Consider the following 25,993-nt stretch of genomic DNA (forward strand, 5'->3'; position numbering starts at 1 on the left):
GTCTTCTATAAGAAGACCATCAGGTCTTCTATAAGAAGACCATTAGGTCTTCTATAAGAAGACCATTAGGTCTTCTATAAGAAGACCATCAGGTCTTCTATAAGAAGACCATTAGGTCTTCTATAAGAAGACCATCAGGTCTTCTATAAGAAGACCATTAGGTCTTCTATAAGAGGACAATCTTTTGATAAGAAGACCATCTATAAGAAGACCGTCAGGTCTTCTATAAGAAGACCATCAGGTCTTATATAAGAAGATCATCAGGTCCTCTATAAGAATACCATCAGGTCTTCTATAAGAAGACCATCAGGTCTTCTATGAGAAGACCATCAGGTCTTCTATAAGAAGACCATCAAGTCTTCTATAAGAAGACCATCAGGTCTTCTATAAGAAGACCATCAGGTCTTCTATAAGGAGACCATCAGGTCTTCTATAAGAAGACCATCAGGTCTTCTATAAGAATACCATCAGGTCTTCTATAAGAGGACAATCATTTGTTCTAAGAAAAATTCTCTAGGTCTATAGAACACCTCCAGGTCTATAAAAGACCTCCAAGTTCATCAGGTCTTGTATAAGAAGACCATCAGGTCTTTTATATAGCGACTATCAGGTCTTTTATAAGAAGACCATCAAGTCTTCTATAGGGAACCCATCAGGTCTTCAGGAAAGGGACAGTCATGTCTTTTCTAGGAAGACCATCTATAACGAAGACCTGATTGTCTTCTATAACAAAGTCATCTTCTATAAGAGGACCATTAGGTCTTCCATAAGAAGGCCAAATATAAGAAGACCATCAGGTCTTCTATAAGAAGACCATTAGGTCTTCTATAAGAGGACAATCTTTTGATAAGAAGACCATCAGGTCTTCTATAAGAAGATCATCAGGTCTTCTATAAGAAGACCATCAGGTCTTCTATAAGAAGACCATTAGGTCTTCTATAAGAAGACCATTAGGTCTTCTATAAGAAGACCATCAGGTCTTCTATAAGAAGACCATTAGGTCTTCTATAAGAAGACCATCAGGTCTTCTATAAGAAGACCATTAGGTCTTCTATAAGAGGACAATCTTTTGATAAGAAGACCATCTATAAGAAGACCGTCAGGTCTTCTATAAGAAGACCATCAGGTCTTCTATAAGAAGACCATCAGGTCTTCTATAAGAAGACCATTAGGTCTTCTATAAGAAGACCATTAGGTCTTCTATAAGAAGACCATCAGGTCTTCTATAAGAAGACCATTAGGTCTTCTATAAGAGGACAATCTTTTGATAAGAAGACCGTCAGGTCTTCTATAAGAAGATCATCAGGTCCTCTATAAGAAGACCATCAGGTCTTATATAAGAAGATCATCAGGTCCTCTATAAGAATACCATCAGGTCTTCTATAAGAAGACCATCAGGTCTTCTATGAGAAGACCATCAGGTCTTCTATAAGAAGACCATCAGGTCCTCTATAAGGAGACCATCAGGTCTTCTATAAGAAGACCATCAGGTCTTCTATAAGAAGACCATCAGGTCTTCTATAAGAAGACCATCAGGTCTTCTATAAGAAGACCATCAGGTCTTCTATAAGAAGACCATTAGGTCTTCTATAAGAAGACAATCTTTTGATAAGAAGACCATCTATAAGAAGATCATCATGTCCTCTATAAGAAGACCATCAGGTGTTCTATAAGAAGACCATCAGGTCTTCTATTAGAAGACCATTAGGTCTTCTATAAGAAGACCATTAGGTCTTCTATAAGAGGACAATCTTTTGATAAGAAGACCATCTATAAGAAGACCATCAGGTCTTCTATAAGAAGATCATCAGGTCCTCTATAAGAAGACCATCAGGTCTTCTATTAGAAGACCATTAGGTCTTCTATAAGAGGACAATCTTTTGATAAGAAGACCATCTATAAGAGGACCGTTAGGTCTTCTATAAGAAGACCATTAGGTCTTCTATAAGAAGACCATCAGGTCTTCTATAAGAAGACCATTAGGTCTTCTATAAGAAGACCATTAGGTCTTCTATAAGAAGACCATTAGGTCTTCTATAAGAAGACCATCAGGTCTTCTATAAGAAGACCATTAGGTCTTCTATAAGAAGACCATTAGGTCTTCTATAAGAAGACCATTAGGTCTTCTATAAGAAGACCATCAGGTCTTCTATAAGAAGACCATTAGGTCTTCTATAAGAAGACCATCAGGTCTTCTATAAGAAGACCATTAGGTCTTCTATAAGAGGACAATCTTTTGATAAGAAGTCCATCTATAAGAATACCGTCAGGTCTTCTATAAGAAGATCATCAGGTCCTCTATAAGAAGGCCATCAGGTCTTATATAAGAAGATCATCAGGTCCTCTATAAGAATACCATCAGGTCTTCTATGAGAAGACCATCAGGTCTTCTATAAGAAGACCATCAGGTCCTCTATAAGGAGACCATCAGGTCTTCTATAAGAAGACCATCAGGTCTTCTATAAGAAGACCATCAGGTCTTCTATAAGAAGACCATCAGGTCTTCTATAAGAAGACCATTAGGTCTTCTATAAGAGGACAATCTTTTGATAAGAAGACCATCTATAAGAAGATCATCAGGTCCTCTATAAGAAGACCATAAGGTCTTCTATAAGAAGACCATCAGGTCTTCTATTAGAAGACCATTAGGTCTTCTATAAGAAGACCATTAGGTCTTCTATAAGAGGACAATCTTTTGATAAGAAGACCATCTATAAGAAGACCATCAGGTCTTCTATAAGAAGATCATCAGGTCCTCTATAAGAAGACCATCAGGTCTTCTATAAGAAGACCATTGTTCTAAGAAGAATACTTCATAGAAGACCCATAGGTCTATGGAAGACCTCCAGGTCTATAAAAGACCTCCAAGACCATCAGTTCTCCTATAAAGAGACCAACAGGTCTTCTATAAGGAAACCATCAGGTCTTCTATAAGCAGACCATTAGGTCTTCTACAAGAAGATCATCTGGTCTTCTATAGGAAGACCATCAAGTCTTCTATAGAAGACGATCTTTTGTTCTAAGAAGAATTCTTCATAGAAGACCCATAGGTCTATGTCTATAAAAGACCTCCAAGACCATAAGGTTTCCTATAAGGAGACCATCAGGTCTTCTATAAGAAGACCATCAGGTCTTCTACGAAAAGATCATCTGGTCTTCTATAGGAAGACCACCAAGGCTTCTATAGAAGACGATCTTTAGTTCTAAGCAAAATTCTTCATAGAAGACCTCTAGGTCTATGGAAGACCACCAGGTTTAAAAAAGGTATCCAAGCTCTATAAGCTGATCATCAGGTCTTCCAAAAGTGACCATATAGTCTTCAATAAGAAGACCATCAGGTCTTCTATAAAAATACCATATTTTCTTCTAAGAAGAATTCTATATAGAAGACCTCTTGGTCTATGGAAGACCTCCTGGTCTATGGAAGACCTCCAAGACCATCAGGTCTTGTATAAGAAGACTATCAGCTCTTCTATAAAGATACCATCAGGTCTTCTTTATATGTTCTGACGGTCATCTATATAGTTAACATTCAAGTCTTGTATAAGACTTAAAAAGACCTAATGGTATTCTTATTAAGGACATCTCATGGTTTTCTTATAGAAGACTCGATGGTCTTCCTGCAGAACACCTAATGGTCTTATGGAAGACCTAATAGTCTTCTTATAGAAGACATGATTGTCTTGTTATGGAAGAAGAACCATCTATAAGATGACCATCCCTAAAGAAGAACTGATGGTCTTCCCATAGTAGACCTTGTGGTATTCTTATAGAGGACGTAATGGTCTCCTTATAAAAAAGAACACAAACCTCTATGTAAAAGACCAGATCTTCAGAGATTCTATAATAAGACCTGGTCTTTTTAAGGAGACGATATGGTTTTCTATAAAAAACCCATAATCTTTTATAAGGCCTTGTGCAAGAATACAATAGACATCCAGGTCTATAGAAGACCTCTAGGCCTACCATAAGAAAACCATCAGAACCAACGCCATGTTCTGTGGAGCAATACTTTCTCTGTAACAAAAATATTTATTTGTGATTCGAGAGGATATAACAAGAATTCACTAATTTTTACACAAACTGTGAACTAAGAACTGGAAAATATAGTCGACATAATTATTTTATAAAACTGGGGCTTTTCATTTCGACCTACATATACTCATATACATATCGGAATATTACAAAGCGAAAATGGTAGCCAAACTAGCGTTACAAATTGTTTCTCAATCCGAGCAGATTGCTCGTTGCATAGCAGAATTTTCCAATACTATAACGGTTTTCTACACCATATGTTTATTTCTTCTTAGGGGGCCTGTACGTACATCACTTGAAATATGTCCTTTAGCTCACATGTTCTCTAACCCCTAACTCGCATGGATCCACTACCATTAGATTAGTTACGAAAACAGGCTATATGTGTAGTTTGTGTGTGTGCGCGGAACCTTCAGTGTGCACTTTGTCCACTTTGGCAAATTCAACTACTTTGTGTCCAAACCACCAGTAGGGTATGTGTGTTCGTTTGTTCGTTCATTATTTGTCCTTTGCATGAATGAGCGGCAAATGGACGACGTCAAAAAAGAAATACTAGTTGAGATTTTTCTTTTTACTCTTAGTTCATTCGGGGTTTTTTGTGTAGAGCGTCCTTCAGTGTTTGCATAGCTCATTGTTTAGAAAATTGAAAACAAAAAACTAGTCAAATCTAAATCGTATATCAAGCGCGCATTTTATCACTATGTAATCTGGCTACCATCTCTCATACGACACCTAATTAGAGAATGAACACCCCAAAAAAAAAAAAAAAACAAATGAATAAACCCGCACTTGAAGCGCTACTGGTACACTTAACATTTAAAATGTTTAAGAAGAGAAAACGTTGAAAACTGAATTAGGCCCACCATATTTTTGATCAAGAGGAAATTTTCCTGGAGAGAAAATTAGGGCAGAAATTTGCTAAAGGGACCATCTCAGTGAAAAAAAATCTGTCACAGGGGAACTGATGAAAATTTTTCTATAGAAAAATCCGACGAAGGGACCTAATGAACATTTTTCTATAGAAAAATCTGTCACAGGGGACCTGATCAAAATTTTTCTATAGAAAAATCTGTCACAGAGGACCTGATGAAAATTTTTCTATAGAAAAATCTGTCACAGGGGACCTGATGAAAATTTTTCTATAGAAAAATCTGTCACAGGGGACCTGATGAAAATTTTTCTATAGAAAAATCTGTCACAGGGGACCTGATGAAAATTTTTCTATAGAAAAATCTGTCACAGGGGACCTGATGAAAATTTTTCTATAGAAAAATCTGTCACTGGGGACCTGATGAAAATTTTTCTATAGAAAAATCTGTCACAGGAGACATGATTTTTCTATAGAAAAATCTGTCACATAGGACCTGTTGAAAATTTTTCTGTAGAAAAATCTGTCACATGGGAACTGATGAACATTTTTCTATAGAAAAATCTGTCACAGGGGACCTGATAAAAATTTTTCTATAGAAAAATCTTTAACAGGGTACCTGATGAAAATTTTTCTATAGAAAAATCTGTCACATGGGACCTGATGAAAATTTTTCTATAGAAAAATCTGTCACATGGGACCTGATGAAAATTTTTCTATAGAAAAATCTGTCACAGGGGACCTGATGAAAATTTTTCTATAGAAAAATCTGTCACAGGGGACCTGATGAAAATTTTTCTATAGAAAAATCTGTCACACGGGACATGATGAAGATTTTTCTATAGAAAAATCAGTCACAGGGGATCTGATAAAAATTTTTATATAGAAAAATCTGTCACATGGGACCTGATGAAAATTTTTCTATAAAAAAATCTGTCACAGGGGACCTGATGAAAATTTTTCTCTAGAAAAATCTGTCACAGGGGACCTGATGAAAATTTTTCTATAGAAAAATCTGTCACACGGGACCTGATGAAAATTTTTCTATAGAAAAACATCTGTCACATGGGACCTAATGAAAATTTTTCTATAGAAAAATCTGTCACAGGGGACCTGATGAAAATTTTTCTATAGAAAAATCTGTCACCGGGGATCTGATGAAAATTTTTCTATAGAAAAATCTATCACAGAGGACCTGATGAAAATTTTTCTATAGAAAAATCTGTCACAGGGGACCTGATGAAAATTTTTCTATAGAAAAATCTGTCACATGGGACCTGATGAAAAATTTTCTATAGAAAAATCTGTCACAGGGAACCTGATGAAAAATTTTCTATAGAAAAATCTCAGGGGACCTGATGAAAATTTTTCTCTAGAAAAATCTGTCACAGGGGAACTGATGAAAATTTTTCTATAGAAAAATCTGTCACAGGGGACCTAATGAAAATTTTTCTATAGAAAAATCTGTCACAGGGGACATGATGAAAATTTTTCTATAGAAAAATCTGTCACCGGGGACCTGTTGGTCATTTTTCTACGAAAAATCTGTCGTCGGGAACCTGTTGGCAATTTTTCTATAGAAAAATCTGCCTCAGTGGGCCTGCTGAAAATTTTTCTATAAAAATATCTGCCTCAGGGGACCTGATTAAAATTTGTCTATGAAAAATGTACCACAAGGGACCTGTTGGACATTTTTCTATAGAAAAATCTGACACAGAAAATCTGTTGAGAATTTTTCTATAGAAAATCTGTCACAGGCAACCTGTTGGAAATTTTTCTATAGACAAATCTGTTACAGGGGACGTGTTGAAAATTTATATTTTTTGTTTAACATCCTTCTAGCATAGCATTCTCGGGTTAAAGCGTTTCTATTAATAATGAATTCGCTCAGCAACTGGTGTCATATCCTTTGGCTTTGACATCTTAAGTCCTTTACTTAAAGACATTAAGAGTCCTTAAGTTTCTATTACATATTTTCAAGTATAATTCCTAGTTGTAAAGGCACTTAAGGCCGAAGAGATGTTAGCTATGTGGAAGAGTGGCTATGTGTTTGTTACAAGTATTCTATGTGAGTGAATATGGACGTAAGTGTATGTGTGTGTCTTAGTATTTGTTATGTCGACACTATTTTTAGTGGCTCATAATTCACACACACTTTTTATTGCGTTCCTTTCTCTGTTATCCTGTAGAGCCTTTTGTGAGCACGCGTGTGTGTGTGCACGCGGTGTGTTATACTGACTGTCGGTTTTTGTGTAAGTGATTGCCGCCTAAGAAGTATGCAAAGCGCAATAAATATGTCCCTGGTTTTTGCTTTTGATATAAAGATAGTGGGGCTATTTATTTTCAGCTTTTTGTTCGATGTTCCCGCCAAAAGCTGAACGAGGCAACAATGAACCATTCATTTTAGCCAAAACCTTACGCAGACACACACACATGCACATCTATTGTTTCGCCATACTTACCAAGTGGTCAGTTAGACAAAACGGAGGCAGTAGTTTGTCTAAATTGTCCGTGGCTTGGTTGGGGGCTTAGGGTGGCGAACGAAGCTTCTTTCGCTGGATAATAGTCATTTGTTAGACTTTGTTGTGGTCGCTGTCGATGTGTTATGCCGTTATGTTACTTTTAACATTTGACTTTTTCGCCCTGGGTCATTTATAGACTGGCCAACTTGAATGTCCACTTATACGTCATTCAGTCAGCTACGAATAATGTGTACGGAGCTGCTGTTGTTGTTGTTTCTTTTAAAAGTATTACTCTTCTTAAACGCATATAAATGGTAGTGTTGGGCAATCTCGTTCATTGAGCTGATCGATCTTTTTCATTCCGTTCACCAAAAAGATCCGGGTCATTTACTTCGTTCGTTGGCTCTTTTTCGTTCAACAATACATTTGACTGTATTATTTTCTTTTGAAGTCGTTCGTTCTCTGCTGCATATGACTCCGTCGTTCTTTTCACCGAATCGTTCTTTTGAAAATGTTCGTTCACGAATGACACAACTGTTGTGTTACTTGCTTGTTTGTGTGCTAATGGGGGTGGTTTTGTTTCTGAACGTAGTGGTGGTGGTTTTGATATGAAAGAACCAGATGAACGAATGATGCAAAAGAAAGAAATGACCGAGATGTGCTACTGAATGAGGTGAGTTACTGAGCGAGAGTAGATCTCTGAATCATTGTTTGTTTTGTGTGGAAATTTATGCTGCTTGGGCTAACGCAGCGTTTGTTTAGATTTTTACTGCAAAACCAATGCTGCTAATTTTGTAAGCAGCAATGACTCGTCCATCGGGGATCTAAATGAACGATATAAAAGAATGAGGTGGATACGGATCCGTTCGTTCTTTTCACGGAATCGTTCCTTTGAGCCGGTTCGTTCATGAACGACACAACTCTAATAAATGGTCGAAAAAAGAAACAAAAACACAACAACTTCCTAACTACCCCTACACAAAACACGACATGAGTGTATAGTGTGGCGTATGTGTTTCTTTTATATTTGAGCGTAGGAAACACTTCTTCCGCTTCTCGACTGTTTTTGCTTCCATGTTTTGGCATCTAAAATAAAGCCACTATTTTGTAAACGTGTTTTTAAGTTCATGTAATCGGGTTTTGTGTTTGCCTTGCATTAGACACCAACACCCCACCCCGCCTATTGGTTAGTTGTAACAAGGGGCGTTTGTGTGTCGTTCCGTAGGCTTGTCCCCATCACTGTCCTTGTCATCGTACATTATCTTGTTAGGCATAACTCAACTCTGAAGTGAATTTTGTCGCGTGTTGTCTTTTTGTCTAGTTTTTTTTTTTTGTTTTAACAGGGAGAGACTAAAACATAAGGGTAATCTTTGCACACTGGTTATTACTCACAAGTAAGAGTTACTACCTGATGGAAATTTTTCTATAGAAAAATCCAGCACAGGGGACCTGATGGAAATTTTTCTATAGAAAAATCCAGCACAGGGGACCTGATAGACATTTTTCTATAGAAAAATCCACCACAGGAGACATGATGGAAATTTTTCTATAGAAAAATCCACCACAGGGGACCTGATGGAAATTTTTCTATAGAAAAATCCAGCACATCGGACCTGATGGAAATTTTTCTATAGAAAAATCCAGCACATGGGACCTGATGGAAATTTTTCTATAGAAAAATCCACCACAGGGGACCTGATGGAAATTTTTCTATAGAAAAATCCACCACAGGGGACCTGATGGAAATTTTTCTATAGAAAAATCCACCACAGGGGACCTGATGGAAATTTTTCTATAGAAAAATCCACCACAGGGGACCTGATGGAAATTTTTCTATAGAAAAATCCACCACAGGGGACCTGATGGAAATTTTTCTATAGAAAAATCCACCACAGGGGACCTGATGGAAATTTTTCTATAGAAAAATCCACCACAGGGGACCTGATGGAAATTTTTCTATAGAAAAATCCACCACAGGGGACCTGATGGAAATTTTTCTATAGAAAAATCCACCACAGGGGACCTGATGGAAATTTTTCTATAGAAAAATCCACCACAGGGGACCTGATGGAAATTTTTCTATAGAAAAATCCACCACAGGGGACCTGATGGAAATTTTTCTATAGAAAAATCCACCACAGGGGACCTGATGGAAATTTTTCTATAGAAAAATCCAGCAAAGGGGACCTGATAGAAATTTTTCTATAGAAAAATCCACCACAGGGGACATGATGGAAATTTTTCTATAGAAAAATCCACCACAGGGGACCTGAAGGAAATTTTTCTATAGAAAAATCCAGCACAGGGGACCTGATGGAAATTTTTCTATAGAAAAATCCACCACAGGGGACCTGATGGAAATTTTTCTATAGAAAAAATCCACCACAGGGGACCTGATGGAAATTTTTCTATAGAAAAATCCACCACAGGGGACCTGATGGAAATTTTTCTATTGAAAAATCCACCACAGGGGACCTGATGGAAAATTTTCTATAGAAAAATCCACCACAGGGGACCTGATGGAAAATTTTCTATAGAAAAATCCACCACAGGGGACCTGATGGAAAATTTTCTATAGAAAAATCCACCACAGGGGACCTGATGGAAAATTTTCTATAGAAAAATCCACCACAGGGGACCTGATGGAAATTTTTCTATAGAAAAATCCACCACAGGGGACCTGATGGAAATTTTTCTATAGAAAAATCCACCACAGGGGACCTGATGGAAATTTTTCTATAGAAAAATCCACCACAGGGGACCTGATGGAAATTTTTCTATAGAAAAATCCACCACAGGGGACCTGATGGAAATTTTTCTATAGAAAAATCCACCACAGGGGACCTGATGGAAATTTTTCTATAGAAAAATCCACCACAGGGAACCTGATGGAAATTTTTCTATAGAAAAATCCACCACAGGGGACCTGATGGAAATTTTTCTATAGAAAAATCCACCACAGGGGACCTGATGGAAATTTTTCTATAGAAAAATCCACCACAGGGGACCTGATGGAAATTTTTCTATAGAAAAATCCACCACAGGGGACCTGATGGAAATTTTTCTATAGAAAAATCCACCACAGGGGACCTGATGGAAATTTTTCTATAGAAAAATCCACCACAGGAGACCTGATGGAAATTTTTCTATAGAAAAATCCACCACAGGAGACCTGATGGAAATTTTTCTATAGAAAAATCCACCACAGGAGACCTGATGGAAATTTTTCTATAGAAAAATCCACCACAGGAGACCTGATGGAAATTTTTCTATAGAAAAATCCACCACAGGAGACCTGATGGAAATTTTTCTATAGAAAAATCCACCACAGGAGACCTGATGGAAATTTTTCTATAGAAAAATCCACCACAGGAGACCTGATGGAAATTTTTCTATAGAAAAATCCACCACAGGAGACCTGATGGAAATTTTTCTATAGAAAAATCCACCACAGGAGACCTGATGGAAATTTTTCTATAGAAAAATCCACCACAGGGGACCTGATGAAAATTTTTCTATAGAAAAATCCACCACAGGGGACTTGATGAAAATTTTTCTATAGAAAAATCCACCACAGGGGACCTGATGGAAATTTTTCTATAGAAAAATCCACCACAGGGGACCTGATGGAAATTTTTCTATAGAAAAATCCACCACAGGGGACCTGATGGAAATTTTTCTATAGAAAAATCCACCACAGGGGACCTGATGGAAATTTTTCTATAGAAAAATCCACCACAGGGGACCTGATGGAAATTTTTCTATAGAAAAATCCACCACAGGGGACCTGATGGAAATTTTTCTATAGAAAAATCCACCACAGGGGACCTGATGGAAATTTTTCTATAGAAAAATCCACCACAGGGGACCTGATGGAAATTTTTCTATAGAAAAATCCACCACAGGGGACCTGATGGAAATTTTTCTATAGAAAAATCCACCACAGGGGACCTGATGGAAATTTTTCTATAGAAAAATCCACCACAGGGGACCTGATGGAAATTTTTCTATAGAAAAATCCACCACAGGGGACCTGATGGAAATTTTTCTATAGAAAAATCCACCACAGGGGACCTGATGGAAATTTTTCTATAGAAAAATCCACCACAGGGGACCTGATGGAAATTTTTCTATAGAAAAATCCACCACAGGGGACCTGATGGAAATTTTTCTATAGAAAAATCCACCACAGGGGACCTGATGGAAATTTTTCTATAGAAAAATCCACCACAGGGGACCTGATGGAAATTTTTCTATAGAAAAATCCACCACAGGGGACCTGATGGAAATTTTTCTATAGAAAAATCCACCACAGGGGACCTGATGGAAATTTTTCTATAGAAAAATCCACCACAGGGGACCTGATGGAAATTTTTCTATAGAAAAATCCACCACAGGGGACCTGATGGAAATTTTTCTATAGAAAAATCCACCACAGGGGACCTGATGGAAATTTTTCTATAGAAAAATCCACCACAGGGGACCTGATGGAAATTTTTCTATAGGAAAATCCACCACAGGGGACCTGATGGAAATTTTTCTATAGGAAAATCCACCACAGGGGACCTGATGGAAATTTTTCTATAGAAAAATCCACCACAGGGGACCTGATGGAAATTTTTCTATAGAAAAATCCACCACAGGGGACCTGATGGAAATTTTTCTATAGAAAAATCCACCACAGGGGATCTGATGGAAATTTTTCTATAGAAAAATCCACCACAGGGGACCTGATGGAAATTTTTCTATAGAAAAATCCACCACAGGGGACCTGATGGAAATTTTTCTATAGAAAAATCCACCACAGGGGACCTGATGGAAATTTTTCTATAGAAAAATCCACCACAGGGGACCTGATGGAAATTTTTCTATAGAAAAATCCACCACAGGGGACCTGATGGAAATTTTTCTATAGAAAAATCCACCACAGGGGACCTGATGGAAATTTTTCTATAGAAAAATCCACCACAGGGGACCTGATGGAAATTTTTCTATAGAAAAATCCACCACAGGGGACCTGATGGAAATTTTTCTATAGAAAAATCCACCACAGGGGATCTGATGGAAATTTTTCTATATTCTATATGAAGAAGATCTTCTTCCATAAAAAAAAACATTCTTCTATGGGAAGAATACCTTCTTCTATGGGAAGAGGACCTTCTTCTTTGGGATGAAGACCTTCTTCTATGGGAACATGACCTTCTTCGATGGGAAGGAGACCTTATTCTATGGGAGGACAACTTTCTTCTATGAGAAGTGGACCTTCTGCTATGAGAAGAGGGTCTTCTTCTACGAGAAAACATTTTTATATTAGAAGAAGCCCTTCTGCAATCGGAATACAACTTTCTTCGTAAGAAAAGGACATTCTTCTATGAGAAGAGGACTTTCTGCTATGAGAAGACGGTCTTATTCTATGAGAAGAAGACAATTTTCTATGAGAAGAATACGTTCTTCTTTGAGAAGAAGACCTTCTTCTATGAGAAGAAGACCTTCTTCTATGAGAAGAAGACCTTCTTCTATGAGAAGAAGACCTTCTTCTATGAGAAGACCTTCTTTTATCAGAGGAACGCCTACTTTTATGAGAGGAACACCTTTTTCATGAGAAGAAGACCTTCTATGAAAATAATATATTCTTCTATGAAAAAAAGACATTCTTCTTTGAGAAAAAACATCTTCTATTAGAAGAAAACTTTCTACTACGAGAAGAAGACGATCTTTTATGCGAAGAAGACTTTCTTCTGTGAGAAGAATGTATTTTCTATGAGAAGAATAGCTTATTGTATGAGAAGTAGACCTTCTTCTGTCTATGAGAAGAAGAGCTTTTTCTATGAGAAGAATAGCTTCTTCTTTGAGAAGAAGAGCTTCTTCTATGTGAAGAATACCCTCTTCTATGAGAAGAATATCTTCTTTAATAAGAAGCAGGTCTTCTTCTATGCGAAGAAAGCCTTCCTCTATGAATGGATGATTTTCTTCTGTGAGGAGACTTTTTAGAGGTTTTATATAGGAAAAAGCTTTCTAAAGGTGTTTTGTGGGAAGAAAGTCTTCTAAAATGTTTTCTACGGGAAGAATACCTTCTAATGTTCTTCGCAAGGAAAAATATCTAAAGGTTTTCTGTCGGATTCTTCTAATTGTCTTCTATATGTGGAGCACCTTCTTAAGATCTTTTATAGAAATAAGGACTTCTGTAGGTCTACTAAATGAGAAGATTTTCTAACAATCCTCTATGAGAGATTAACTTTTGCACCACTGTATTCTCTCTGTATTTGAAAGTAGTCAATATTTTGTTCTTTTTTCTAAATCTCATTGATATGTTGACTATTTGTTATTACTTTTATCCCTTCCGAGTGACCCCAAAGAACCCAAAAAAAAACTATCAGAAAGTTTATTTTGTTACAGAGAAAATGTGTTTACACAATAGATGTCAGTGTCATTTTTCCGAAGGACCCCTTTCGTTCACAACAAAACCCTTCATGAAACTACAAAGAAACGAGGATATATACAGAGAAAAAAGGACGCGAAAATCTATGAATGGCCCCATAACAAATGTTAGTTTTTCTAACGCAAAAAAATTCCCTCGAACCGAGTGGTCGGTCGTTCGTCCGCACATTTATTGGTTCCTTTTTATACATTCATGACATTCATGTATCCATTGACAATATGAAGTAATAAATTTCCGGTTAGTTTACCCTTTAGATGGTTTATCTAAGAATTCTTCGTGCCGATAGCATTCTGGAGTTTGGAATATTTGTGGGAGAGCGAGCAGGAGGGTCATGTTTATTTGTTGATCACATATATAGATAGATAGACACATGCACACATAGACCATTGACCAACAAATCGACCAAAACAGCAAACACCGGCTATCTACTTCACCAAAGGGAGAAGGCTATGCCACGCACCAAATTCATTGTTACAAAAAATGGCACGTCGTGACATATTTGCTCTCTTTGAAAATGTTAACTTGATGACAATAAAATAGTTTGCATACCGCCTGTGCAAAATGTCAGGACATTTTGTCTAAAGGACATTATCAATTGAAAGCTTTCAACGAACCTGTTGTCAAGTTGTTGTGGGAGGAGCAGGAATGACACTTGTGACAGCGATTTTTAACATTTAACTTGACAAAGTGGGTTGTTGGAGGCAACAACTCACCGTTTGCTTGTTGTTATTTTGTTGTTGTCAGAAGTTGACGTTAGATTGTGATAGTAAGTATGTAGTAACAACTTGTCCTCGGTGTATCAATTGATGAAATTGAAGCAGAACTTTTGTTAAGTTAAGAAGCATTTTTAAACTGAGTTAAAAATTGATTTTTAGTTGGCCTCTATTGGGTTTCGTAGCATAAGGTCCTCATAGGTTTTATTTTGTTGTCTATTTCATTTCAAGTGTATACTGACTTCCCCACTATATAAACAATAAACCGGGGTTAACGCCTTCTCTTTACTGAGATGGTACATTTCATACATTGGTGCATAGACGTGGAAGATATAAGTACGACCTAGGTGTCAGACCTTTACCGCATGCTGGGAACATGTTTTGGAAGTGGCTCCCCCAGGACTTAGTTGAACACAAAAATACTGTATTACGTTGACGTTTTTCAGCTGCGATAAAGTGCGAGGGCATTCACACGATACTTGTTTATGGCACCATCGATTGCATCGGTGTGAAAGTTTTTCAATCCTGCTTGATAAATCATATCTGATTTCAGGAATTCTCCCTTTCTCTTCTGATTTCGAAGATCATTCCTCATACGCCATGGAGTTCTATCGTCCATATAAGATACCTTTTTACAGAAATCCAAAAGGTCTTAAAGATGGCCAAGGAGCCTTCGGGGTCGTCTTCATATGGAAGTTGAGGAAGTTGTGTGATAGAACAATGGGAGGTATTTTTAGAAAACCGGTCAGTCTTCTTATATATTTCTAACAGAAGACCATGAGTCCCCGAATAGGAGACCATGAGTTCTTCTTATAGATGACCAGTATAACTATTTATAAAAGGTCAGTAGGTCTCCTAATAGGGTCCTGGAGCTCTTCTTATAGACGACCAGTATAACTTCTTATAGAAGGTCAGTAGGTCTCCAAATAGGAGACTAGGAGGTCTTTTTATAGACGACCACTAGACCGTATATGAAACCGGTAGGTCTCCCAGTAGAAGAAAATTAGGACTTCTAATGGAAGACCAGGTGGTCTTCTTATATACGACCAGTAGATCTTCTAATGGAGACAAGAAGGTCTTCTAATAGAAGACCAGGAGGTCTTTTAATAGAAGACCCGGAGTTCCTTTTAGTGAAGACAGGAATGTATTCCTTAGAAAACTAGACAATCATCTTATAGAAGTCTAGCAGGACTTCTTAGAATAGACCAGGAGTTCTTCATAAAGAATGCAAGGGAGTCTTCTTATTTAAAATCACGCCGTCTTCTTACAGAAGACCAGTAGGTCTGCCAATAGCAGACAAGTAGGTTTTCTTATAGAAGACAAGTAGGTTTTCTTATAGAAGACCAGTAGGTTTCATACAAATAGGCCCTCTAATAGAAGATCAGGAGGAATTCTAATGGAAGACGATGCGGTCTTTTTAGAGAAGACAAGGAGGTATTCCTTAGACCAGATGATAATAGATCATGAGTTCTTCCTACAGACTGCAAGGAAGACTTCTTATTTAAATCAGGCTGCCTTCTAAAAAAGACCAGTAGTTCTTGTTATAGAAGACCAGTAGGCCTTCTTAAAGAAGACATTAGGTTTTCTAATAAAAAACCAGGAAGTCTTCTTATAGAAGACAAAGACATATTCTAAGAAAGGACGTCATTAGATGGCCTTGGGGGACTTCTTATAAAATAACCCATGGTTGTCTTATAGAAGAATAACAGGAGGCCATCTTATAGACGGTGTTCTTATAGATGATCGGGAGGAATTCTTATATATGTAAGAAGACAGGGAGTCTTACTATGAAAGTTAAGAAAGTTTTTTATAGAAGAACCTGAGGTATTTTTAAGAGAACCAGACAGTCTTCTTGTATATAGAAGTCTAGGAGGTCTTCTTACTGTAGACCAGGGTTTTTTCTTACAAAAGAGAACTTCTAAATGAACACCAGGACGTCTTCTTACAGAACATCCAGAAAACTTGTTATTGAAGACCAGTAGGTTTTCTAATTGTCTTTTATTGAAGACTAGGGATATTCTTATAGGAAACAAGGAGATCATGTTTAGATGGCCATTAGATCTTTCTTCTTACAGAAGAATCGCAGGCTTTTTTTATAGAATATCAGGCAAACTTCTCACAGAAAACTAGGAGGACCTCCAGGTCTTCTTGTAGAAAACAAGGCAATGGACTAGGAGGTCTTCTAATGGAAATTCAGGATGTCGTCTCATAGGAGGTCTTCTTACAGACGACTTACTTCTTAAAGAGGGCCAGGAGTTTTTTTGTTATAAAAGACAAAGCGGTATTCTTATCGTTGACCTGGATGCCATCTTATAAAAAATCAGAATGAAGTTTCATAGAAGGCCCGAAGGACTTCTTATAGAAGACCTGGATGACTTTTGATAGAAGATTACACTCTCAAGATCCTTCTTGTACTTGTTTGTATTCGCGGACCACACCAGCGACGCATATTACAGAAGAAGAGGAGATTATCATGGCATAAGAATGCTATGAATGTAACTGCACGTTATTTGGGGTTATTGATGAACGGAATTGTTCTGGTTTCGATTTGTACATATATCCGCAGTTCATGTGATAAACAGTGTGATTGGAGCTGTGCTTTTAATATCCTTGCTTGCTTTTATGGCAGTTTTGCTTGGCTTCAGTAGTGGGACCACTACACCCTCAGCCCATTTTCGAGAGCAGCTGCTTGCGAAATCCATGCTGATGAACGACAACTGATTCTTAACTGGTTCCATACTTTGCGAACGTTGAGTGTGGCTAACGACAAGTTAAGGACTTTTATTGGATAATTTACTCAAGGCTCAACCAGATACTGCAGCATCACAATGGAGATCCCGTCCGAGCCTGTTGCTTTCGCGGATTTATCATTTCGTATGGCTTTTGCAACACCACGAATGACCGGAAAAGATCTTATGTCATGTAATAATCTTTCTTCGAGGTATCATTGTTGGAATGCTCAACAATATATCGGTTTAACATAGATTGTCGGTTGACACCGCCGGACGAGATTGATGCATCTCCTTCTTTTTCCTGGGGTTGGTTTCTTAACTCTGGGTTTGTTCGACGAAGATCATCGACCTCAAAATCCGTTTTGCAAACCTAATAATTATGCTGCACAGTCCTCTGAATTTAGTCAATTAGCTTTCCCGTTGATACGATTTGTCTGACTGCCGAACTGTGGCTGTCTCCTTCTGGTGGGGGTGTCCTCTTTTTGCATTAATCTATTTGCCCTGCCAGCGCCATGCCACTCTGGCCATTACATGAATTACCTCCACTTCTGTTCAGATCTTTACTCACAACTTTGTAACCTGTAACCACGTTGCACCGGCGCGACCAATATGTTCTTCAGACTCATGAACAAAAGACCTTGGAAAAAGGACCCTCTAAAGATTTTCAAATTGATAGAAGAGACCTTATAAAAGAACGTCTTCAGAGGTCTTTCTAAGAAAAGAAGGACTTCTTATAAGGGCAAAAAAACGTTAAGGGTCCTGCTTTAAAAAGAAGGCCTTTATAAAGGACCTTCTTAAGGCATTCTAGGCCACTCTTTGCATATGACTTTTTATAAGTCTACCATTTAAAGAGATTTTCTATGATAAGAAGGCCTTTAGAGGTCCTGCTTATAGAAGGACACCCTTTTAAAGGACCTTCTTCTAGTGCTTTCAAAAGGAAGAAACCATTCGACATGGGATCCTCCAAATATATTTTACGTGGAGGATTCCTTCTAGAGGTAGAAAGATATCCTTTAAGACGTATTTCGGTCCTCCTTTCAGACACTCTTCTAAAAGAAGATAAACTTTTAATAAGGGAAAATGCCTTTGACGGTCCTGCGAAAGAAAGAGGTCTATAAAAAGGACGTTTTTAAAGTCTTCTTGCTTCTATAAGAGAAGAATACCTTCCAAAAGAAGAATAACTTTCTATAGCAAGAACACGTTTTAAGGGTTCTGCTAAAGCCAGAATGAAGAAGTTATATTTTCAGAAAAATTTTTAGAGGTTTTCTCTGGGAAGAAACCCCTCGAGAAGAAGACTTTTAAAGATGCTGCTATAAAAAGAATACTTTTAAAAGAGGACCTTCTAAAGGAGGAATGCCTATCTAAGAAGAACTATCTTACGAGATTTTATGGAAAAATGCCTTCTAGAGGTCCTTTTAAAGGAGGATAAGCATTAACAAGTCCTTCTAAACGATGAAGGCATTCGAAGAGGACACCCTAAAGATTTTTTATTCAACGAAGATGGAAATCTTATTAAACGACGACTATTGGGGAAGCCCTTTCAAAAATCTTATTTTCTCTTTCTCTCTATATCTCGCCTTACAGACGGCGCAACTCGTAATCGTCATCGGCATTCCCAGCAAAAAATCCGTACTAAAATGGGTTTTTATAGCACTTTTTGGTAGTCGTAACTACTTACAAACCCACATACTAACCCATTATTTTAACAAGGGAATGCCGCACGTAATTACTATTTGTTCTATGACCACTAGAATAAGAGGTTATTCTATGGCCACTAGAAGTTTAATAATAAGCTAAAAAATTCCTATTTTTAGAACAGAAGAGGTGGAATTTGTTTTCAAGTTCAACACACGTCATACTTTTTATTTTATTTACTTTATTTTATTTCATTTTATTTTTATTTTATTTCATTTTATTTTTATTTTATTTTATTTTATTTTATTTTATTTTATTTTATTTTATTTTATTTTATTTTATTTTATTTTATTTTATTTTATTTTATTTTATTTTATTTAGTTTTATTTTATTTTATTTTATTTTATTTTGTTTTACTTTATTTTATTTTGTTTTATTTTATTTTATTTTATTTTATTTTATATTATCTTATTTTATTTTATATTATTTTATTTTATTTTTTTATTTTATTTTATTTCATTTTATTTTATTTCATTTTTTTATTTTATTTTATTTTATTTTATTTTATATTATTTTATTTTATTTTGTTTTATTTTCTTTTATTTTAATTCACTTCATTTTATTTTACTTTATTTTGTTTCATTTTATTTTATTTTTTTATTTTATTTTATTTTATTTTATTTTCCTTTATTTTATTTTATTTTATTTTATTTTATTTTATTTTATTTTATTTTATTTTATTTTATTTTATTTTATTTTATATTATTTTATTTTATTTTATATTATTTTATTGTATTTTATTTTATTTTATTTTATTTTATTTTATTTTATTTTATTTTATTTTACTTTATTTTATTTTATTTTATTTAATTATATTTTATTTTTATTTTATTTCGCTCTCTGCTGGATTTGATCATGCGAACTTCTGATTTGTAGCCGAACACACTAAATACTATGCCACGAACATTAAGGGTTGTTTAAACGTTTTGTAGTAGGACACCCACGCTCTGTGTCACCGTACTCATAACTTAGTGACATGTTTACATTACTTTGTAATGGGTTACATAATTAATTGATTGCTGATTAAAATCCCCTTTTCTCATTACCGTTTCCTAATACAATGCTCTAATTTGCAATTTTTTCCTTTTTCTTTGCAGGTCCGACACCACACCTATTCCAATCAAAGACATATTCTTCCAGCGCAAAGGAAAAACATACCAATGTCCTTAAAACAACGATAATTATCAGCAATTATTATTAATGCAGCAACAACAACAGCAGCAGCAGCCGCATCAACAGCAACACCAACAATTAACCAATCAAAGTGTCATCCAACAACCAACAACAACATTACAATTTCAAATACAAACGCAGCAACAGCAACCTTCCGGTTTACTTGTTGCTCATACCTCACAGCTGCAATCGGCACTGGCGCCAACAACAACTCAACAACCGCATCAACAACAACAGCAACAACATTTAACCAACAACATTATTGTTGTGCGTGGTTCACGCAATGAACATGGCGAAATTGTTATCCAAAATAAGCAGGACATCTTTACATTTCTCACAGAACATCATCAGCAGCAGCAACAGGCGCAGCAGCAACAACAACACCAACAACAGTTGCAGCTACAACAACAAAATGAAAAAGCCACCGTGGCAACATTAACCCAATTGCCAGCAACCACAACTGTTGCTCGTAAAACAAGCATTTCCTTATTAACCAATACCAATGGTGGTATTGTGGGCGGAACTGTGCTGGCAGCGCCGTCGTCGACGGTTGGAGGAAGTAATGGCGCTACTATCACCACAAATGCCATTAATTCCACTGGCGGCGCCACCACCACAGCTCAAATTCTACCCAAAGAATCGAATACCATATTGCTGCAGACGCCCATCAATGCAAGTCAATTGGAGACAGTGTTGTTGCAATCTGGCCAGCTAAAGAAATCAAATTCCACAGTATCATCAACAGACAGGCCGTTTCTATTTAAAAATGTAAGTACATAAGAGGTTTTGTTTGGTATTTTTCATATTTGCAAAAAATCCGATGACAAAGTTCTGACGAAATGAATGACATAATCTACGTGTGCAGCGTAGACTGGATGCATCTAAAGCATAGCCGCCCAAGAAGAGCGATCGCTTAAATTGTTTATGTGTGGGTAAAATTACACTGACAGAACAGGGTGATGATTTTCATATTGAGTATGAAATGAAAAACACAGGAAAAAAGTTGTCACGGCGTGTTAGCGTTCAGAGCCAAACATAGTGTTGGGTGTGTGGGTTCGAATCGTCGGCTTTCCTTTTTCATTTGCATTATAGCTCGATAAATAAATTTAAAAAAAAAATAATACTAAAAATGATCTTCGCCTAAAAAGGCAAAATTTTCAAATAGAAAAAATATATTGTTGGCGCGTTCGCTTTGTATGACTAAAATTAAAAATAATATACACTGAATCACATTCAAAAGTATCCACTTCAGTTTCTTTTATTAAAACTGTGATTGCTAAGAGTTAAATGGCTTTTCCAGTTACATTTCCATAAAATGATTTCAACTTTAAAATTTCTTCAAATGCATTGAACAAATTGTCTACGGTTCTAATATAAATTAGCATTTGACTTGTGTCCCTTATATCAGTGCTTTCATCAAAGCAAACAGATACATATACCGCATTTCGAATCCTCTCCTTTGTTTCATGTTCTACGATTTTCCCTATTGACTCGGTGCGGCGGACTATTGTGGACCGAGATAAAGGCACCTCTTTGAAAATGTCTTCCATTTTTCTACCAGTATCTCCAAAAAAAGGTAATACTGACATAAAAACTTCTTTAAAAAACCCCCATCTTCAAAAGGTCTACATTTGTTGGCCAATTCCAAAGCAATCTTATATGAGGCCTTGATTGTGGCATTATCATAATTGCCTTTGTCTTTTATAATATTAAGACACCTATTATTTTTATTTGTTAAATTATCTTTAAGCTGGCATATTATTTTTTTCGCACATTTCCCGTCATTAAATGATATTTTGTATGCGTATTATAATGGCGCCTAAGGTAAGATGGATATACATTTTTTATTGTTGTATTGCAGACGAGGCATTCTGCGTCATTAAAAATATTAATACAAAACAAAAAATCATTTTTAAAATCTTCCCTCCACATATTTGCTGTACAACTGCAAAATCTTTTCAGTGTACCCAAAAAAAACAAATAATGCGGCATCAACCTGCTTGCATGATATTCTGTACAAGACTGAAGTAAAAAAATTAAAACATTTGCTCTCTTACTTTGCGTTCGGGTCGCGTGTGTGTGATTTGCCGAAAAACTTCGTAACCATATCAACACCAACGAACGGGTTTGATCTAAAGGGACTAGAGGTAACATGTGTAGATTTCGTTGAAGGGGTGTAGCGTATGATGTGGACAATCTCCTTCTGTGGGATAGAGAGTTTCTAAAGGATGAAGGCTTTCTAAAATGTGCCTTCCATTGGAAGATCATAAGGTATTCCTTGTAAAGGGAGGAAACCTTATAAAATGGACGTACAAAAGGTCTTCTATGGGAAACAGATCTTCTAAAGGATGCAAAAAAAAAAAACATTTTAAAATGAATTTCCTAATGTATTCTATTGAAAGAAGATGTAACATATACATAGCGATTATGAATCTTCACGTAGGGAGCTACTCACAAGTGAGTTGCAGTTCACTTTCACCTGCTCGAGCTATTATGATTGAGCAGGGAGGAGCACAAAAAGTGAACAAGGGTTGACAAGTCGGAAAATGGAAAATAATGGCGCGACTTGTGAACCCTTGAAATAATAATTTGTGTTGCCATACCGTCATTTTTTGCACAAATAACTTTGAGATTAATTAATTCTTATTTTTTGTATAAAAAATAAATAAATTTTCAAATTAATAAACATTTCTAGCAAGAAAAATGTCAGTTATTAACAATCCACTGTAAAAGAACATGGATATTGGTAAAAGAAAATACAACATTAAAACAACATGGCAACATCTGTAACAGCTGTTCTTTTGTTTTGGCAGATATGTGAAAATTGTTTATTTACACTGAAGAATTCGTGAAATTTATTGGAAAATCGTAAAAAAGTGAACAAATGTCGTTTAAAAACGTCATTAAATGGCTACAATAAGTAAATGTTTAATGTTGCATTTTGGGTGATAACAGAAATGGCAAATTCTGAGGAATACCAAGGAAATGAAGTGGAAGTTGTGTTTAGCACCATCTCCCATTCTTTCCAAGACTGCGACCCCAAAAGATCCAAATCGTGTACATTACTCTCTCTAGGAATAACAATTGCAGACATGGGTTGCTCCTGATTGGGTCCTTGTATAGTTGTGAGCCGCTTTATGCAGAATGTACCTTTTTGATCTGTCCATACCAGAAAACTCGATTTAGGCCTTCCTTCACTGATACATACCACGGGAAACGTTTTAGTTACAGTACTTGCTCGGGCATTACCGTGAGATAGGGATGGCTCTCACGGTAATGCCCGAGCAAGTACTGTAACTAAAACGTTGGGTGGGTTGGCCCGACACACTAGGTCCATCAAGAATGATCTTCACGTTCTAGAGAGGGAAGCCCAACCATACTGGATAGAATCCCTTGCTCAACAAGCATTTCAAGTAGTTTTGAATAGCTTTCACATAGTCGCAGGTTCTAATGTAAACAAATATAGTGTGAATAAAGTCCACAACAAACCAGAGTAGTTTTTGCTCAACTATACTTGGGATATTGCAGTCGTCTAAATTCTTAGGCAAATATTGATAGCACCATGCACAGCACTCTGCGTCTTTTAATGGTGCGATGCCAAACCTAGTCATATAACTCCAGTGGATAGTTACATGCCATTCTTGGAACTGAAGGTAGACCCAATTTTGTACCAAATTCTGAAAGAATTCAGAGATTCAGACCGAATTCGTAAAGAACTCTGAAAAAATGTTAGCGGTCAATGTCCTAAGCTTCAAAAAACAAGAACATTCGTTTTATGCAACTATAAACATTATGGTAGAAATTTATAATAATGATATTTCTTTCTTTTTATAAGAATAAAAACAAAAACGCCCATTTGTTTTTAAATTTTTAAGTTGACCTCAAGCCAAATTAAAACCAAAGAAAATAGCGTCCAAAGGTCAACAATAACCTCACAACATAAAAAATCTCTTATTATTTTTTGTTACTTTCAACCTAAAATACAATTAATTATCATTACAGATACAAAATATTCGTATTTTTTAAAATAAATGTTCACACTTAAATTTTTTTGTTCAACTCACTTTGATTTCGGTAGTGAGAAATTTCAGCAGAAATTTGCCTCTTTTTCTCACTTTTTTTACATTTGTAATAGCTAATTTTTTCACGAACGTGAGTTTTGCTCACCCTCTTGTTGTTTATAATAAGGGAACAGTGAGAACATAACATCACTCACGGCGATATGATGTTTATAATAGGGGAGGAGGCGAGAAAGAGAAAACTCACGGTGAGAGGCCGTTCATAATTGGGCTGATAATTGTATGATCGCTAACACCTGAATACGGGCTGGTAAATAAAGAAGAAGAAGAAGATGAAAGTAGATGGTCTCTCAAAGTTAATTTATGGAAAGAAGACTTTCTATATGTCCTGAGGGAAGAAGAGCTCCTAAAAGAAGTAAGATTTTAGAAAGAGATCTTTAGAGATCTTTGAATATGATTGCTCCTACAATATCTCTTCTCTGCGTGTAGGTCCTCCTATAGAAAATGACCTTCTAGAGGTCTTCTACTTAAAGAAGGCCTTTCACAGGGAAGAATATATAAAGAAAACCTTTTAAAGGTCCTGTCATAAGAAGAATACCTTTTAAAAATGGCCCTCATGAGGCCTTCTAGGCCCTCCTAAAGGAAGAAGTCCTTCTGCAAAGGACCCCCTTAAGGTATTTTATGGCAAGCAACCCTTATAGAAGAAGTTCTTCTACCTTTAAAGAGTTTCAAGAAGAAGAGAGCATTCTAAAAGGACTTTCTAAAGGTCCTCTGTGGGAAATATACTGTTCCGCAGTCTTCTTTAAAATATATTTTAAGAATATATTTTATATATGACCTTGCAAAGATCCTTCTAATAGTATATTATGATAAAAATACCTCCTAGAAGTTATTTTAAAGAAGGACGACATTTTACAGGTCCTCCTAAACGAAGAAGACTTTCGAAAAAGGACCCTCTAATTTTTTACTAAACAAAAAGTTTCTAGAGTAAAGGACCTTATAAAAGCACCTTCTAAAGGTCCTCTATGGGAAAATACTTTTTAGTGGTCCTTCTAAAGGAAGTAGATTTTCAGAATACATTTTAAAGAGGAGCTTGCAAAGGTCCCTTCTAGAAGGAGGTCTATTACCTCTAAAGTGTTTCGCGAAAGCCAGAAGGAAGAAGGTCTATTTAAACAAGTAACAATTAAAAAAGTATCAGTCGGATTTACCGGCAGAGATATACCCTCAGCCTGTGTGAATTGAAACACTTCTTTGCCAAAAAACTTATGTATTTTGAGGGTTTTCAGAATTTTGGGCGTATGAACTTGCCGACAAAAATATGGATTTGAATTAAAGCTAAAGAGTTTTGCGGGGAGGTACCTAATGAAATGTACCGACATAGTCCATTTTGGAAGTGGGTCTTATTGTGAGGGTCATTCCTCTCGATAGATATCACGCCCACCAGTCATTTCAGTTAGTCACCATATAATTTAGACCTTTTGACCCTTATATCAGGAAACATGGACTTGCTCACGAAAAACAAATTATCGCTGTAAACAGGGACACTAAGAGTACCTTCGGTAAAAGTTTCCAAAAAATCCTCGAACAGACCCTTAACCGCAGTGGACCGATAGGGCCCATTTTTAAACATAAGTTTGGACACAATATTTTGAGATCCAAATTTTTGACTAAATCGGTTCCCCTGTTTATGAAATATCTCGCCTACCATTTTACCGAATACTTTGAACTTTGTGGGGGAGGTACCGGAAGAAGTGTACCTATAAGCAACATCTTCGAATTGTATATAATATTCGAAGAAATACTACGATATGTGAAGTGTGGACCAACGCAATATTCGGATCGAGAGTTGTCGTGCGC

General features: G+C 36.3%; 1 protein-coding gene across 3 annotated transcripts in view; it reads left to right on the forward strand.

The window, feature by feature from the left end:
• Camta (Calmodulin-binding transcription activator) overlaps positions 1-25,993 on the forward strand; it is a 283,414-nt gene that overhangs the window by 15,907 nt on the left and 241,514 nt on the right. For all 3 annotated transcript variants that reach the window (XM_073990712.1, XM_073990711.1, XM_073990710.1), the window contains one exon: positions 20,042-20,885. In XM_073990712.1, the coding sequence (XP_073846813.1) occupies positions 20,145-20,885 (741 nt within the window). In that variant the 5' untranslated portion in view covers positions 20,042-20,144. The remainder of the gene's footprint in view (positions 1-20,041; positions 20,886-25,993) is intronic.

Source organism: Musca autumnalis, unplaced genomic scaffold (genome assembly GCF_047663935.1).
Source record: "Musca autumnalis isolate F117 unplaced genomic scaffold, ASM4766393v1 scaffold_5, whole genome shotgun sequence".
Taxonomy (NCBI): Eukaryota; Metazoa; Arthropoda; class Insecta; order Diptera; family Muscidae; genus Musca; species Musca autumnalis.